At 37.4% G+C, this 16,490-nt stretch overlaps 1 protein-coding gene across 1 annotated transcript in view; it reads left to right on the top strand.

The window, feature by feature from the left end:
- Positions 1-16,490, top strand: part of FAM171B (family with sequence similarity 171 member B) — a 68,778-nt gene that overhangs the window by 30,295 nt on the left and 21,993 nt on the right. The window contains exons 2-3 of the mRNA XM_037043795.1: positions 10,176-10,409; positions 14,721-14,813. Coding sequence (XP_036899690.1) covers positions 10,176-10,409; positions 14,721-14,813 — 327 coding nt within the window. The remainder of the gene's footprint in view (positions 1-10,175; positions 10,410-14,720; positions 14,814-16,490) is intronic.

Below are 16,490 nucleotides of genomic sequence, written 5' to 3'. Positions count from 1 at the left end.
TTTCTTCAGTCTTCTAAAAATGTTGCTGAATTCCCTCAGAAAATAAAATCTCACTTCTTTCAGTCTTTAGTTTCTCATGTGTGATGTCAGGCATAACCCTGATAATGCAGGGTTGAGCCAGGATGTATCATACAAAGGAAGGAGAAACCCAGTTCCTCTTACCCTGCAGGACACCCCCGTGCCTGGAACTGGGTGTGGTGACCTCCCAGAAGGTCTCAGTGTGGAGGGGATGTCCAAGCTGAGTCATAAAGGTAAATATCAGTGATTGAATTCCAGGCTTTAGGGGACTATACCATTCAGCCCTCCCTGATCCCCCTCCTTCAAAACCCAGTTCTGATTTTTCCTCCGCAGAGCAGCCCTCCCATCCACTTTAGTCTGAATTAAGTGCCCCGTACTTCCTTGGCAGCCGGGACAAATGCATTTTCAAAAACTTAAATTAAAAAGTGTCCCTTAACTTTCCCTTGTTAGGCTGTAGATTCTTCGGTTGCTCCTTATTTAGTGCCTACCTATATAGAGAGAGTAATAAGTGTATGTTGAGTAAATCTGTGAGTGAATGGATGAATAATTGTAAGGGATTCCAAGACAGGATAAAAAACTGGGAAGAAAAGATAGAAATGAGAACGATAAATGCCTGCCGAGTGAGCTTGGACATTATGCTTTAGGAGTGAGTGTGATTTGTGTCCCTGGAGGAAAAGGGCGCTTTGGGTAGGCGGGAGGAAGCAGTCCAAACACTGATGGCTTGGCTCTCTCACTTGTACCCTACTGAGTTGACTGAAGTGGATTCATCCTTGCGTTGTAAGGACTCCCTGTACATTATTCATTTCATTAGTTTTGGAGACTGGCACTCATTTAAGCTTATTAGTCCTCCCGGAGAAAATATATATTTTATCTGTGCCATTACATTTTTCACCTCTTGAGACCGTGTGCTTATTTTATCTTCATCTTCTTAGATTTGACGTACTGCAGACAAGTTAGTTTTTGTTTCAAACAGGCATGGATTTTTTTTCTTATAAACTCAAAAGCCAGTAAGAGTTTTGGATTCAATCTGGTGCTTGACCAGTGAAAAGGGGCCTTTTCTACTTTTCTGTGTTTTTTCCCCTTTAGTTCAGCACTTTTTGTTCCTTTAAAAGACGGAGGCTGTGTGTCCATGTTTGAAATGCTGTAAAGATCACACTGTGGAGGCCCTTTCCACTCTGCTTTACAGAATGTAGAATAATGTGGTCCTTTTTCTCTGTACGCCAGCTCCTTTGTTGTCCTCACTCTTTTCTAAACCTTCAGCCTTCCTTCCTATTAAATAGGAGATTTGTGCTGGTACCCTGGGAGAAAGAATTGTAAAGTGGCTTTATTAGCGTTGTTTGGTAATCATAAAAGTATATTTTTAAAATTTAATCTTTGCTGTAATACAGCTACATTGTATTTACTTTGCAAATTTTGCTAATTATGTATTCTCTAGTCAAAACCTCCAAGTTAAATATTCTTATGAAAAAGAAGGAACCCTGGCTGGTGTAGCTCGGTGGATTGAGCGTGGGCTGCAAACCAAAGGGTCGCCAGTTCGATTCCCAGTCAGGGCACATGCCTGGGTTGCAGGCCAGGTCCCCAGTGGGGGCAACATGAGAGGCAACCACACATTGATGTTTCTCTCTCTTTCTCCCTCCTTCCCCTCTCTCTAAAAATAAATAAGTAAAATATTAAAAAAGAAGGAAAAGTCGTATTAATTTCCAAAAGTAAAAGGAATCTTAGTATTTATTTGTTGTTGTGATGGATGTGATAATTTGTTTCTCACTGGCAATTGTGGGAGTAAGCTCAAAATCTCACTGAATACTGAGGCTGGAGAACTGGCTGTAGCGTCAAGTGGATATCCTACAATTACCCCTCAGGGTGCTTAGCCACTACTCTCTATTTCTCTTTCTCCCTTTGTTTCTTCTCTCTTTTTCTCCTGTTGATCTCTTCTTCCTTCCCTTCTTCCTCTCTGCTTTTCATTCATCTGGTACCTGCGTACTAAACCCCTTACTAAACTCTGTAAAACACAGGCTGAGTTTGAAGCAATATTGGCTATCAGGAATCTTGCTTTTATGGAGAGAGGAGACAAATACACAGAAAAGTGAACACACACTGGCATATATGATGTGCTGTTAGACCAGTCAGTGCAGAAAAGAAGACTCCATCTGACTAGGGTAAGGGCAGCTTTATTTGAAGGGGGCACATTTGAGCTAGACTTTGAAGGATGGATTAGGACTTTGACAGATAAAGATTGAGAAAAAACTTTTTGGATTAAAGAGGAAAAAATATTATAGCAGAAAGTGGGTTGGTTTTGTGTGATGACCAGTGACCAATGTGTGTGCTGGTAGAGAGCAGAGATCAGCAGATTGTTTTCTGTGAAGTGTCAGGTAGTAAGTAATTTGTCTTTATAGTTCACATGGTCTCTGAAGCAACTATCAACTCTGCTCTTACAGCAATACATAAATGAATGATGTGGCAGTGTTCCAATAAAACTTTATTTACAAAAATAGGCAGTGGGTTAGAGTTGGCCAGCAGGCCACCGTTTACCAATCCTGGATAAAAGAGTACCATTAGATAAGGCTAGAAAAAGAGGTGGTCGCCGGATTTTAGATTTTGAATGCAAAGCAAATGAGTTGGAAATGAATTGAATATTTTCTTAGTGAAATCATGATTGTTATGTCTCTACTAAAGGTTTTAGATATATAGATGTTTAAATTTGGAACTAGATGTTTTCTGTTTACATCTTAAGATATTTGTATAGCTCTCAGCTAAGGTTACTGTGATTGAATAGCATATGAAAATGATGGGTGAAGAGTGAACTAGGCCTCTGGGTGACCCCAGTAAAGACTGATTTGGGTTAAAGCAGAAATTTGGCATCTTTTGGGTTCTTGCCATCAAGTCAGATATGAAAAACAGAAGAGAATGAATGGGCAGGACCTTTGGAGATCTGAACTCAAAATGTTGGTATTCTTCCTGTTCAAATAATAATGTTGTAAACTGATTCTAAAGTCTGTAAGATCCACATTTTTGTACTTACTTTTTTAATTTTTATTTTTTTAAGTTTTGTTTATTTATTTTTAGAGCAGGGAAAGGAGGGGGAAAGAGATGGAGAGAAACATCAATGTGTGGTTGCCTCTCATGCACCCCCTACTGGGGACCTGGCCCATAACCCAGGCATGTGCCCTGACTGGCAGTAGAACAGGCGACCCTTTGATTTGCAGGCTGGCACTGAATCCACTGAGCCACGCCGGCCAGGGCTGATACTTATTTTTTTAAACCACTTTATTGGCATATGATTGATATGTAAAAAGCTATACATATATAATGTCTGTAACTCGAGTTTAGGGATAAGTACACGTGTGTGAAAGCATCAGCATCATCAAGGCCATAGAGGCATATCCATCACCTCCCGAAATTTCTTCCTCTCTGCATTGTTATTTGTTTTGTGGCAAGAACAATTAAGGAAGATCTACCCTCTTAGGAAAGTTTAAGTGGATAATACAGGGTGGTTAGCAGTCTGCACTATGCTGTGTGGGTCTCCAGCACTTATACATCTTGCACAACTGAAACTTCATACCCTTTGATCATCAACTCCCCATTTTCCTCCTCCCCCAGCCTCTGGCAATCACCGCGCTCTGCTTCTATTAGTTTGACTATTTTAGATTCTACATATAAGTCAGATCATATGTTGTCTTTCTGTCTGGCTTATGCCACTGAGTATAATGTTCTCCAAGTACATCCATGTTGTGGCACATGTCGGCATTTTCCTCTTTTTAGGGCTGAATAATATCCATTGTGTGTGCACGCCATCTTTTCTTTATTTGTTCATCCACTGGTGGACATTTAGGATGTTTCCATACCTATTTTGCTATTGCAAGCAAAACTGCACTGAGCATGGGACTGCAGGCACCTCTCTTTGGGATTGATATTTGTTGTAGGAATTGTTACTACATAATTTGTTCATAATTTCATGGCAGACTGTAGGTACTATAGAAAATTCTTGTCTGTGATTCAATATTGCTTTAAAAACCTCCTTTACAAGGGAGGTGGGGAAGGATGGCGGGGGGGGGGAGGCAGAAAACTGTACTTGAACAACAATAAAAAGTGTTAAAAACAAAAAAAATCTCTTATGGTAGCAGCAGATAATTATATTTTTTCATATGTTGCTTTCTCAGAACTTCCTCAAGTTAACACTATGTCTTATTAATGTTTGCATCCCCTAATATCTAGCTAATGCAGATATGGCCAACAGTAGGCAGTCAATAAACATTTTATTGGGCGAATTAATGTAGCTGAACATTTCAGATTATTCCCAACCAACTATTTCATTCCACTGTATTTTTGTGCTCTTTGTTTTTTCCAGATTTTATTAGAATGCATAAACCTCAATATAGTTTTTGAATTCATTTATTTTTGAAATATTTTAGATTTAAAAAATATTACCTGTTATGTGTTTATAAAGCTTTAAACACCTATTGTATTGTTACAGTATTTCTAGAGAGGAAAATATTTGTTGTATATAAAATGAAATTATTGTAGATGCTTGAAACACAATGGAAAAAAGACTAGTTATTGTAGGAAGTCCGAAAATAAGTGGATTCTCCGTGGGCACAGTTGAAACCTGCATAATGGTAGCTGCGTAATAAGATGATGTCAAATCCTTTTGAAAGGAAGTGAGATTGTAATTTATCAGCTTACCCTACTTCAAGCTCTAGATGCCATCATCCAAATAAAAAGTTAGCAATATTTTTAAACCTCTCCTGTACTTTGAATTACCTACCTGGATCCTGTGGCAAAACCATACTGTATTGTTGGTTCTGATGAGCTTTTTTCAAGAACATTTCTTTATATGTATTTATTATTACCTTTTGAAGTTCAGTGATTCTCACTGCTTAATAGCACTTGTAATTATGTGCTAGAAACTTAAATCTTTCCCAGTAACTTCAGAACCGTGCTCATGGATGTGTATTGTATTGTTACTTATTCCTCTCAACATTTAGATTATATGTTTTCTAAGGGTGCAGTTGAAATCATTTGATATTGAACCATTTTAAAACCAGTGGTGACATATTGAAAAGAAGATTGTATGGGCAAGACATAATGATTATAATTAAGTGACAAGGAAAATAATATGTGCATAGAAAGCTGAAAATACAATGGAGAGGAGTGAGTAGAATATGGAAAGAAAAGCACTTCTGGTTGAAAAATCATATATTTAATCACAGGATGTGCCCAGTTAAAATGCCAGCGTATTGTTGTTGGAGGAGAGAACTAGTAGGGGGATTGTTATGGATGTGTTTTGCTCTGGCTGCCAGCCTTGTTTGCCTGGTCAAACTCTCGACATCATGGAAGTCCTAATCATCCTATTTTAAGTCGTGGGCAAGTAATTCTTTGTAACTTTTATTTGAAAGAAAAGAGTTGTTTGAGCCCCTTTAATTGTTTTGACCAGGCTTTCCGTTGAAGTTTTTGGTTTTGTCTTGTTTTAATGCTATCGTTGCTGCCGTTTGTGGGGTGGGGGGTGAGGGGTGCCTCACAAACCAGGCTTCGGAAGGAGGGTGAGTGACCTGGAGAGTCCACGAGGGAGCACTTCCTGGGAGGCTGGGAGGAGACAAGTAAGCTGGTAAATGATGATGAACACCAAATTCCTAAGGTTCTCAATGAGAGATGTGTGGATAAAACGCTTGTGACTCAGATGAATCCATCTGTTAACTCTGCTGATGGATATCTTTCTTTTTTAAAATACATTTTTAAAAGATTTTATATATTTATTTTTCGAGATAGGGAAGGGAGGGAGAAAGAAAGGGAAATAGCAGTCAGTTGCCTCTCACATGGCTCTCTAATGGGCCTGTCCCACAATCCAGGCATGTGCGGTGACTGGGAATAGAACCAGAGACCTTTTGGTTCGCAGGCAGCACTCGATCCACAGAGCCACATCAGCCAGGGCTCTTTCTTAACTGTGCAATTGTTGCCTCAGTTTCCTTGCAATAAATCAGGAAAAATTTCTTGCACATTTGTGTTAAAATGAACCTGGACACTTTCATGGTTGTATTGTTGTGTAAAATTTCTAGTCCTGAATGTGGTATGTGTATCACTCAAATATCAATAGTTTTTTCCAATTTGAGGTAGAAAGACACTCCTGGTCAGGCCTTCATTGTGTGCTAACCCTAGAAGGTGCTCAGCAGCAGTCCCCAATCTTTTTGGCACCACAGACTGGTCTTTCCAAGGAAGGGGTGGGCAGGAGGCAGAGCTCAGGTGGGCTCTGGTTCGGTTCCTAACAGGCCCAGTTCCTTACAGGCTCATGGCCAGATTACTAACAGGCCACAGACCAGCACAGGTCACAGCCCAGGGTTGGGGACCTCTGCTCTAAAGTACAGATACAGAGGATCGTCTCAGAGACGAAGACTGATTTTGGTAGCCAAGATTTGACCTTTGTAAATAGTTTTTTCTGACCTTGATATTCATTTTCTCATCAAATTTATGATATGAATGTTATTATTGCATGTGAAAAAATACATTGTGGATTAAGAAACCTTTTAGAAAACATTTTATAAATCAAGCAGTTTCAGAGCATCAAGAGGTTTTAGTGTGTCTTATTTTGGCAGTGGTACTTTTGCAAGGATGAAACAGATGGACTGTGCAGAATTTTTTAAAAGATGAATTTAGTTTAAGATCTTACTACATACTGGAATTTGTCCACAAACCCAAAGGCTCTGAGAATTTCTGAAATTAGTCTCTGTAGCAAATGGATTAATAAAAATTCTCTGAGTTCCATTCCTGAACATACTGTTGAAGCAGCCATTGTAAGTATATTTAGTTTAAATAAGACTCATCAGATTTTAATAGGGAATCCCGATTCCCTTATCTTTTAGTTATGTGCCGTGGCATAGATCATATTTCTTGGTACATAACATTATCTTTCCTTCCTTTGTCCTCTCTTGTAAGAGAGTAGCCTAGTAAATATCCTAGCTTTATGGTCGTACATTATCATTAAAGTCCTTGCTTTGGAAGAGGGCAACAGAATCTGACTCTGTCTACCAGAGATAAAGGGACTTTTGGGAGGGCTTACGATAGAGCTCACGGATCAGCAAGTGGGGCCGCACAGCCCAGCTTGTGGAAGGAGAGGGACTGGGGAAATGCTGGAAGCCTAGTGGGTAGGAACTCAGACTGTATGAGATGGTTAGGAACAGTCTCAGACCCACTAAGATGGTTAGGAACTCAGATGGGTAGTTCCTACCCACTAAGTTCCTACCCACTAAGTCTGAGATGGTTCAGCTCCACCAACAATTAGCCTCTGTGCCTCTTTTTTGTTGTTTTTGTTTGTTTTCAATTTTCTATTTGCCTCGGTGTTTCTTTACTCATATTTCAAGGTCCCGACAGACAAAATCTATCTGACCCACATTAGTCAATGCTTTTTACCAGTGGCTCAATAAATTTTGTTTAGGGAATTAGGGGCGTGTGGCTGGGGGAACTTTTTTGAATTGAGCAGCAATTACTTGTCCTCTAACATAAGTGTTTACTGTCCTAAGTGGACCTACTGCAGTACATTTGGTCTGGGAGCCAACATGTCATATACATTACAAACTTTTTTTTACTCAAGAGTTATACTTCCCATGGGAGTTTAAAACCATGGTTTAGCATCAGTGTGTGTATCAGTGTGAATACATATGCTCCCCTTTTTAATTGCTGTTATCATATATAAATTCAAGTTTCAATGATGATATGATCATACATTCTTTGAATTATTTTTAGTAGTGCGACCCCCAAGACTCAGTGTATGTAACCTGGTGTAAAGAGGACTTTGGAGTCACTCACTGGGACTTCGGGGGGCTGACACGGCCTTTTGGTGCCTGTGAGACTGGGAGCCTTTGGCATCCCCTGTCGGAGCTCTCATTTCTTCATTAGCAAAATGACTTGATGTTTCGTGTTTTACAGAGGGACATTCAGGTCGTGTGTGTGTGTGTGTGTGTGTGTGTGTGTGTGTGTGTGTGTGAGATAATATACATGATGATGTTCCTTGGCACCAGCAACATATATTTATTCCTGGTCCTTTTCATGTTTTGTCTTTAAATGACTACAAACCTGATTTTATTGATTTTAGTGAAGTCATAGCAATGAGCCAAACTGCTGATATGATGAGAAAATAGTTAAATAATGTGAGGAATAGTTGAAATTAAGGAAAGGCTTAGTTGACCTTTTAGTACCTGATGTTTTTGAATGTGTGTATTAAAAGTAATGATAGTAATGACTACGCACAAGTAATTTAACCTCCCACAAGGCTGTCTTTTGTTAAAATTCTGAGAAAGCAGAGATGTGGATAAACTTCACTTATTTATACTTTGTCTTGTAATCTATTCTGCATATTAACATGTGAATATATACAAGATTATTGTCCTGGAAAGTAACGTTTTTTCAGACAGACTACTGGGACCTCATTTTAAGGTATGTCTGTTTAGAATATAATCCTCCCCTTTTTTCCCTTTTCCCAATTAATTCTTCCCGCGGTCCAAACTGGGACTGGAGTTGCTTTCAAGACTGTAATCAGGCAATGGCAGTGCCGTGGTTTAGGAGCACGAGCTTTGCCCACTTCCTCCAGCTACTGTGAGTTGGCCACAGCTGACTTACAAACCTTGCTGACCTACAGTTCCCAACGGATGAGGAAAATGGTAGTGTCTCTCTAATGCAGGTGTTTTGAAGAGGAAATGGAATGATGCACTTAAAAAAATAACAGTGCCTGGCTCTTTAACCCACGACATATTTTGGTTCTTACTGTGGTTAGAATTATTATAATATATAAGAAGAAATACACTGAAAATATGATTGTGTCTGAATACATAAAGAATTATACTTGGATAACATTGAAACTCATTTTAGATTCTTGAAAGGAACAGAGCCCTTGTCTAACTTTCAGGATCATTTCTTACTAGCACTGGGCAATTGTTACCGTGGTTCCAGAGTTTGTATTTAAAAGGCAATTTAAAGTCTAGTTTATTTTAACAAAGTTAAAGTAAATAAGGCGTAAGAGCAACTTGGTAGTGATACTATTGTGACTCAATCAGTAGTGACTGGGATATTTTTTTAAACCTGATTGTTCTTGCTAAAATATATTTTGAGTAAAACTGTCTTGTGTACAAGTGTGTAGCACCATAATCCATCCTTATGACGCATTTCTACTGATGTGCTTTAGTGCTTGTGAAGTGGCTTCCAAGTGTGAAGTAATAATTTTTATTAATAATGACGATATTAAATGGCAACTGAACACTATGCTGAGCACATTATTTGCATTATTTCATTTTATTTACTTTGTATCAGAGTCACTATACTCACAATTTTACAGACGAGCAAATGGACTTAGGGAGGTAACTTAACAAGCTCACGTACCTAAGAAATGTCAGGGATGGAGCTTCATTGGCTCCAAGGCCCATTTGTAGTGGGAGAGAAGGCATCTTTGTCACAGGTGTTGTGATGCAGGCTTGCAAAGGCATTCCCATGGTGACATAAGTTCTTTATCAAAGTTAGGCAACATTGTCACTGGTCAACCCACGAACACATTGTCGAGATTGGTACTTGAGAGTAAGGCTGAAGGTTTAAGTAGAAAGAAGCTTTAATGTTTCATTTTCCATAACCTATTATGTTACTGTGTTTTATCATATATGTAATGGATCATGCTTTTAGATTATTTAGGGAAAGATTCTTGTTTGATGTTTTGCATGTTTGGACCTGAAAAATACCTCCTGCTTTCCAAATAAAGAAGCTGACCATGAAGTAATGGAATTGTTTAGATGCCATTTTATCCTAAGAACTTTGACTGAATTTTGATTTAATGTTAAATCTATATAACTTGATAGGATTAGAATTAGTAAGACATAGTAAAAATGTATTTTCCTGAAGAGAGAACCCATGTCTTTCCAATATTCACTGCTCTTTCTTTTAATTGGCAGAAAAAAATTGGAGTAATAATTCCATGCCTTGATAACAAATTCAATTTATTCAGTTGTATTAAGAATAATGAACTTGTTGGAATTTTTTACACTTCTATTCATCCATCTTTACATGTGTATTTCCTAAAGCAACAGCAGTTTTGTACCATTACTCAGATGTCTAAAAGGCACTTATAGTACAGTGACATGCATTCTGGGATCTAACATGCTGGCATTTCTGGCCTTTTTCTCCTTCAGTGTCTGTATTTATGCTGAAAGTCCAGGTGAATGACATCATCAGTCGCCAGTACCTGAGTCAAGCTGTTGTAGAAGTGTTTATAAACTACACGAAGACCAATTCGACAGTAACTAGAAACAATGGAGCAGTGCTGATAAGAGTCCCCTATAAACTAGGCCTCAGCTTAACCATCATTGCTTACAAAGATGGCTACGTGCTGACACCTCTGCCCTGGAAGACCGGAAGAATGCCAAGTAAGCACTTGAGCCGTGTTTGCCTTCACTGAGTGTACATGATTTTTTTTCTTTGCTGTGGGAATTTCTTATTCTGGTCAACTGAAAATGAGAATATCTATGTGAAGTTGATATAAAGCAGGTTAGAAAGGAGTGTCAGTTTGAAGAAAACATTAGGGCCCTATTTGTTCCTACAGAGGCTTGGAGGAATTCTGAGCAAAGCTCTGGTATAAAGCATGTGTGCAAGTCACGTGCCCCAGGGATTACTGGGAAGCAGGGCGAGCCAGGTAAAGTGGGGACAGATGATGAAAGGACGTTCATGAAAGGATGTTCTTGAGGTGAGACATTTAGATTTATGTGCTGAATAATAAGGCAGTTATGATTGTAGATTCTTGAGCACAGTAAGTGTAAGTTATTTGGAAACTGAATTTAATTAACAGTATATATAATCAATAGGCCGACGTTAACAGTGGATTCAGGGAGCCTGGCTATGAAGCTGTGATTGTGCTGCTAGTGGAAATTTTTTTTTAAAGATTTTATTTATTTATTTATCTTTAGAGGGGAAGGAGAGAGGGAGAGAAACATCAATGTATGGTTGCCTTTTGTGTGTCCCCTGCTGGGAGTTGGCCTGCAGGGAACTGGACTACAACCCAGGCATGTGCCCTGACTGGGAATCGAACCGCGATCCTCTGGTTCACAGGCCTGCGCTCAATCCACTGAGCTACAGCAGCCAGGGCTGCTAGTGGAAATTAATAGTGGAATTTCAGCAGAGTTACTGATTGCAAAATTAGCATTGGTACAGTAAATGCATGTTGTTAAGTACCAGAAGTAATAACTAGTTAGGAAAAATAATGGATTTTTTAAAAACTTGGCAAAATAGTTTTTGAATGTGAGTCAGTCCAAATTTTTTAAAAATAATAAATTTTGAAGAATAACTGTGTAAAAATTTCTGGAAAACCTGTTTTACTTTTTCCTTGCTATAATTACTCTTTATTTTTTAATTTTGATTCTCAATTACAGTTGACATTTAATATTACTTTATATTAGTTTCAGGTGTATAGTATAGGTGTTAGGTCAATCATATAGTATATACAATGATCTCCCTGATAAATTCTAGTACCCATCTGGCACCATAAGTAATTATTACAATATTATTCCTTATATATTTTCTATGCTGCACTTAAAATCCCCATGACTAATTTGTAACTACCAATTTGTACTTCTTAATCCCTTCACCTTTTTCACCCACCCCCCAACCCCACCTCCCCCCTCAATCGGGCAACCTGGTTTGTTTTTTTGTACCTATAGTCTGCTTCCATTTTTTTCTTTGTTTAGTTTGTTTTTTAGATTCCACATGTAAGTGAAATCATTTGGTAGTTGTCTTTCTCTGTCTTGACTTATTTCACTTAGCATAATGCCCTCTAGGTCTATTCATGTTTTCTGTCACAGATGGGAAGATGTCACTCATTATGTCTTAGTAACATTTACTTGTGTATATGTACCACAACTTTACCTACTCATACTGGGAATCTTGCTTTAAAAGATTTACTAGAGGCAATCTGTAATTCCAGATAACTATTATAAATTATAATACTATATTATAAAATAAAATATATAGCTACAAAATTAAAACCATATAATATTATACTATGGTACAAATCAAATACTTGTATATATTAAAAGAAAGTAACCTGTAATAAGGTACCGTTATAAATCATTGAGAAAGGGCTGAATATCCCAATAAATAGTATTGGGATATTCTAGTGAACTTTCTGGAGTAAATTAGTTTGGATCCATATTCTAATATATTTTGCTCAGAGTTCAAATGTGGAAAACTGGATCATATTAAATATAATAAAATAATAAATGATCTGATTTTTTATTAGAATGATCTGATTAAACTTAAAAACAATGAAAGATTTCATAAAAGTAGATTTGACCATAAAAAGTAGAAGAGTGTTTTTAAAAAGCAACTGTACATTAAAAATATGAATTAAAGGCAAACAAGAAAGTAGGAGAATATACAAAACAATAAGAGGTGATAATCTTAATATGCAAAAAACTCATACAAATCAGTAAAAAAGCAAAACACCAAGACCCTACCTAAACAAGGTAAATAGACAAAATCAGGACCTATCAATTTTGAAAACAGGAGGTTTCAATGATTAGTAAATGTGACAAAAGTATTTTTGTCACCTATAGTCTAACACTTGTACACCAAAGAAAAACGCATTTCTAGCTCTGGCTGGTGTGGCTCAGTATATTGAGCACCAGCCTATGAACCAAAGGGTCACTGGTTCAATTCCCAGTCAGGGCACATGCCTGGGTTGTGGGCCACATCCCCATTAGGGGGTCCTCAAGAGGCACACACATTGATGTTTCTCTCCCACTCTTTCTCCCTCCCCTCCCCTCTCTCTTCAACTAAATACGTAAAATCTTTAAAAAAATACAGACTTTTTAGATTTTTTATCTTAGAAAAGTTTAGAAAGTAAGCATACTCAGTACTGATTGAGTGAGGTAGGATCAGAATTGTCAAACACTGTTAATGGAAGAACAAATCAGCAAAATTATCTGGATAACACATTTGAAATGTGTGTGTTAATGACTTCAAAATCTGTAATCTTTGACCCAATATTCCACTGTTAATAATCTATTCTAAAACCAGATATACAAATAAAGTTGACAGATATTCATGCACAAGGATGTTGATTTAAAGAGAGTTTTATAATAAAAATGATAATGTAAACAGTCTGAATTTACAGTATTAGTGTAATGGTTAAGTAAATCTTTTACTTCAAGAAATGAAATATGCAACCTTGAAAATGTTATGAAAAGTTGTGTTGAAGGACAGAAATGCTTATTATATTATCTTCAGTGAAAAAGCGCAGTCAAAATATTCTGTATACAATATCATGCTCCCTATTTTTAAAAAAAAATCACAGGAAGATCCAGAAAGAGGTATGCTAATTGTGACCGATGGTTGTCTCGGTGGTGGTGGTGTGATGGCCGTCATTTCCTTTTCACCCTTTTCTGTATTCCTCCACTTCACAGGGGATATACACCCCTTTTATAATCAGAAATATTTTTAAGTGAAAAGAAATCTGAAAGTAAGTTTTAGTGAGATTAAGACAGATTCCCCTCAGGTTTAATAGTCTGAAAAGTCTTCCAGAGCTGCCCCCCTTTAAGCCGTCTGTGACCAAGAAAGTATCCGAACAGGAGAGGGTGTCCTAATTAGATTCATCTCCACGTCCGAGTTCCTGCCTCTTACCCCCTTTCCAGTTTAATGAGTCCATTAATCAGTCTAAATGTTAATGTATTCTGAACTGAAATTACACTTTTATTTGGTAGTTAGTCCTCTTTTCCTATTGCAGAAGAAAAGTATATTTCATTTAATGTCCATCATACATCATTCTGTACTTTTTGCTATTTTATCTTGTCTTTTTCATTATAACTCTTGGAAATATTTTAAAATATTAAAAATTTCCCCATTCAATGTGTTTTATCCTCTCAAATGATTTAGGGATATTATGTTATTTCTATGAACTTTAAGTGCAGGAGAGAGAGAGAAAGGATGAGAATTTGTGCTTTGTGTAACTCTTCAAAACTTATTTTTCTAGCGTGGGATTGGTAAGCTTATTTGATTTGTCCTTGCTTACAAAATGACCATCTTTTGTCCCAGCTTCTTGGTGCTGATCTCAAAATAGTTATTAGCCTCTTGGCGATCTGTACTTTCTCATCTCACAAGTTACTTCAGACGCCTACTCTTACAGGCGGGTTCAGCCCCAGCTGAGGTACTACTACTAGGAATCACTGTGTGTGTTAATCTGTTTCATCCTTTGCCAACTCAGAGCCTGTTTAGCAAACCACATTATGTGAAGAAGAGCACTGCATGTTTACGTGGGATCTTAAAAAAGAAGCATGGATATAAGTCTCTATTTTAGAGAACCTTGAATCATGGAGCCAAGAAAAATGTTTTTAAAAATTGTCAGAGGGAAGTAAGTAACAATGATATAGAGAAAATAGCAGAAAGTTATTCAAGTATATAACTTAACCATAAGTCTAGGGGTAGTTAGAGTGTGTTATTAGCCACCTTAGCAAACTAATGTATGAAATAGGTAAAAAATAAGTAAAATAAAATAGAGATGTCTAATCTTTTCTTAGCATTATGTTGTGATTCTTTTTTTCCTCTATCATATTTTACATTCATCCTTCCTTTTTTTCTGTCACACAGTTTGTTTTCCCCCCACTTTTTTAAGGGCCTGTTGGAACAGAACTGTATATGTCCCACGCCTCATGTTTAATAAACTCTTTTAATTGTGCTGTATTTCACAGTATATTCATCAATTACACTTTCACTGTTCCCGCAAAGCCAAGCAAATATATGGCTATTTGAAGACACTGTTTTAATTACTGGAAAATTAGCTGGTAAGTATTAACACTTTTTACTCAGCTGGTAAATAAGCACTTTAACTGGTTATTGCATATACGGTACTTCTTCACTAATGAGTCCATCTTGATTATAATGTAGGGAAAATGGAAGTTGATCAAGGATGGTCAGTGCTGATTATAAGTTGATCTGAACTAAAGTCTTTTTTCACTATTCAACTGTAGTATGAGTTTTTGTGTGTAGCAGGGATCATTCTCTCCTTTAGTATTTTAGCCCCCAGATGAGGACATTCATTGCACTTTTGGAAATACTGGCTTCTGAACTTCTTTCCAAATCATATCCGTCACTGGGCTTTGGCGGTTGGTTGAATTAGTAAAGGAGCTTGGTCCTTTGGGGCTTTCTAATTTGCAGGTCACCTTCATTCTTGTCTCTGGCATTAGTCTTGCTGCTTGGGTGGGAAGGACCCAAGGCCAGGCAGTTAAGTATCTGCCCTGCACACATGATTTGCCCACTTGCATATCCCAAGGGGAAGGATACAGGAAGCCTTATTTGGGGTCTGGTTTAAGCTATGTCCTCCAGTTTTGCTTTGACAGCCATGAAGATGATAGTTTCATCCTTACCTCCTCACCTCCTCCTAACTAGTCCTTAAGGGAAAACCCAGCATTTTTAACTCTTACTTCATTCATATTATGTAAAACTTCTGTAAATGACAATTTATTTTGTATTGGGGAATTAATGTTTAAGATTAAAGCATAATATAGGAACAATTGGTAAAGGCAGTAAATCCTCAAAATAGAATTTATAAGAGAGCCATGGTAAAAAAATATTGTTTTGGAAGTTCTCTTCATTTTCAGAAGCTATCTTATTTATTCCTAAAGTATTAAAAAAAAACCCTAGTACTATTATTTGGGAAAAAATTAAACTAGAACTTGCAGTAGAATCTCTTATTCTTGAAATGCTAAAGCATGTGGCAAAAGTTTGATCTCAGGTTTGCTGGTGCATGGCAGAATGGGTGGATGTGGAGTTGTGTGTAGAAGGATGGAAAGAAAGAACTACATACATTCAGAGAGAAACTATTGGGTTGGCCAAAAAGTTCATTCAGTTTATGCCATAAGATGGCTCTAATAGCGCTTAGTTGTCTTTAATTCCATTCAAAACCAGTTTTTTTAAGATTGTATTGTGACAGCTGTCATTATCAGTGTGTATTTTTTCAAAAATCAAAATTGAATTTTTGTGCAAACATTTGAATATTGAAGGTGAAAAAGAGAAGCAACAATTTCACCATATTATGCTTTAGTATTTCAAGAAAGGAAGAAATGCAGCTGAATGCAAAAAATGATTTGCGCAGTGTAGGAAGAAGGAGCTGTGACTAATTGAATGTGTGAAAAGTGGTTTGCAAAGTTTCAGGCTCGAGATTTCTCTCTAGATGATGCTCCTTGATGGGGTAGACCAGTTGGAGTTGATAGTGACCAAATGGAGACATTAATTGAGAATAAACAATGTTATACCATGCAGGAAATAACTGGCATCCTCAAAGTATCCAAATCAATAAAGTTATTGGTGAAAATGAAAAATATATCTTTTATTTTATGAAAAAAACCATATGGATTTTTTCAATTCAAACCATTTGGACTCTGTCAATCCAAACATTTTATGCTCCAGCGTGGGCCTTTGTGGAATCGGGTTCTCCATAGTCTCTCTGCAGTTTTCTGTTC

Source organism: Sturnira hondurensis, unplaced genomic scaffold (genome assembly GCF_014824575.4).
Source record: "Sturnira hondurensis isolate 20B ecotype Veracruz unplaced genomic scaffold, ASM1482457v3 Scaffold0004136, whole genome shotgun sequence".
NCBI lineage: Eukaryota > Metazoa > Chordata > Mammalia > Chiroptera > Phyllostomidae > Sturnira > Sturnira hondurensis.
This window is presented reverse-complemented; position numbering and strand designations above follow the sequence as displayed.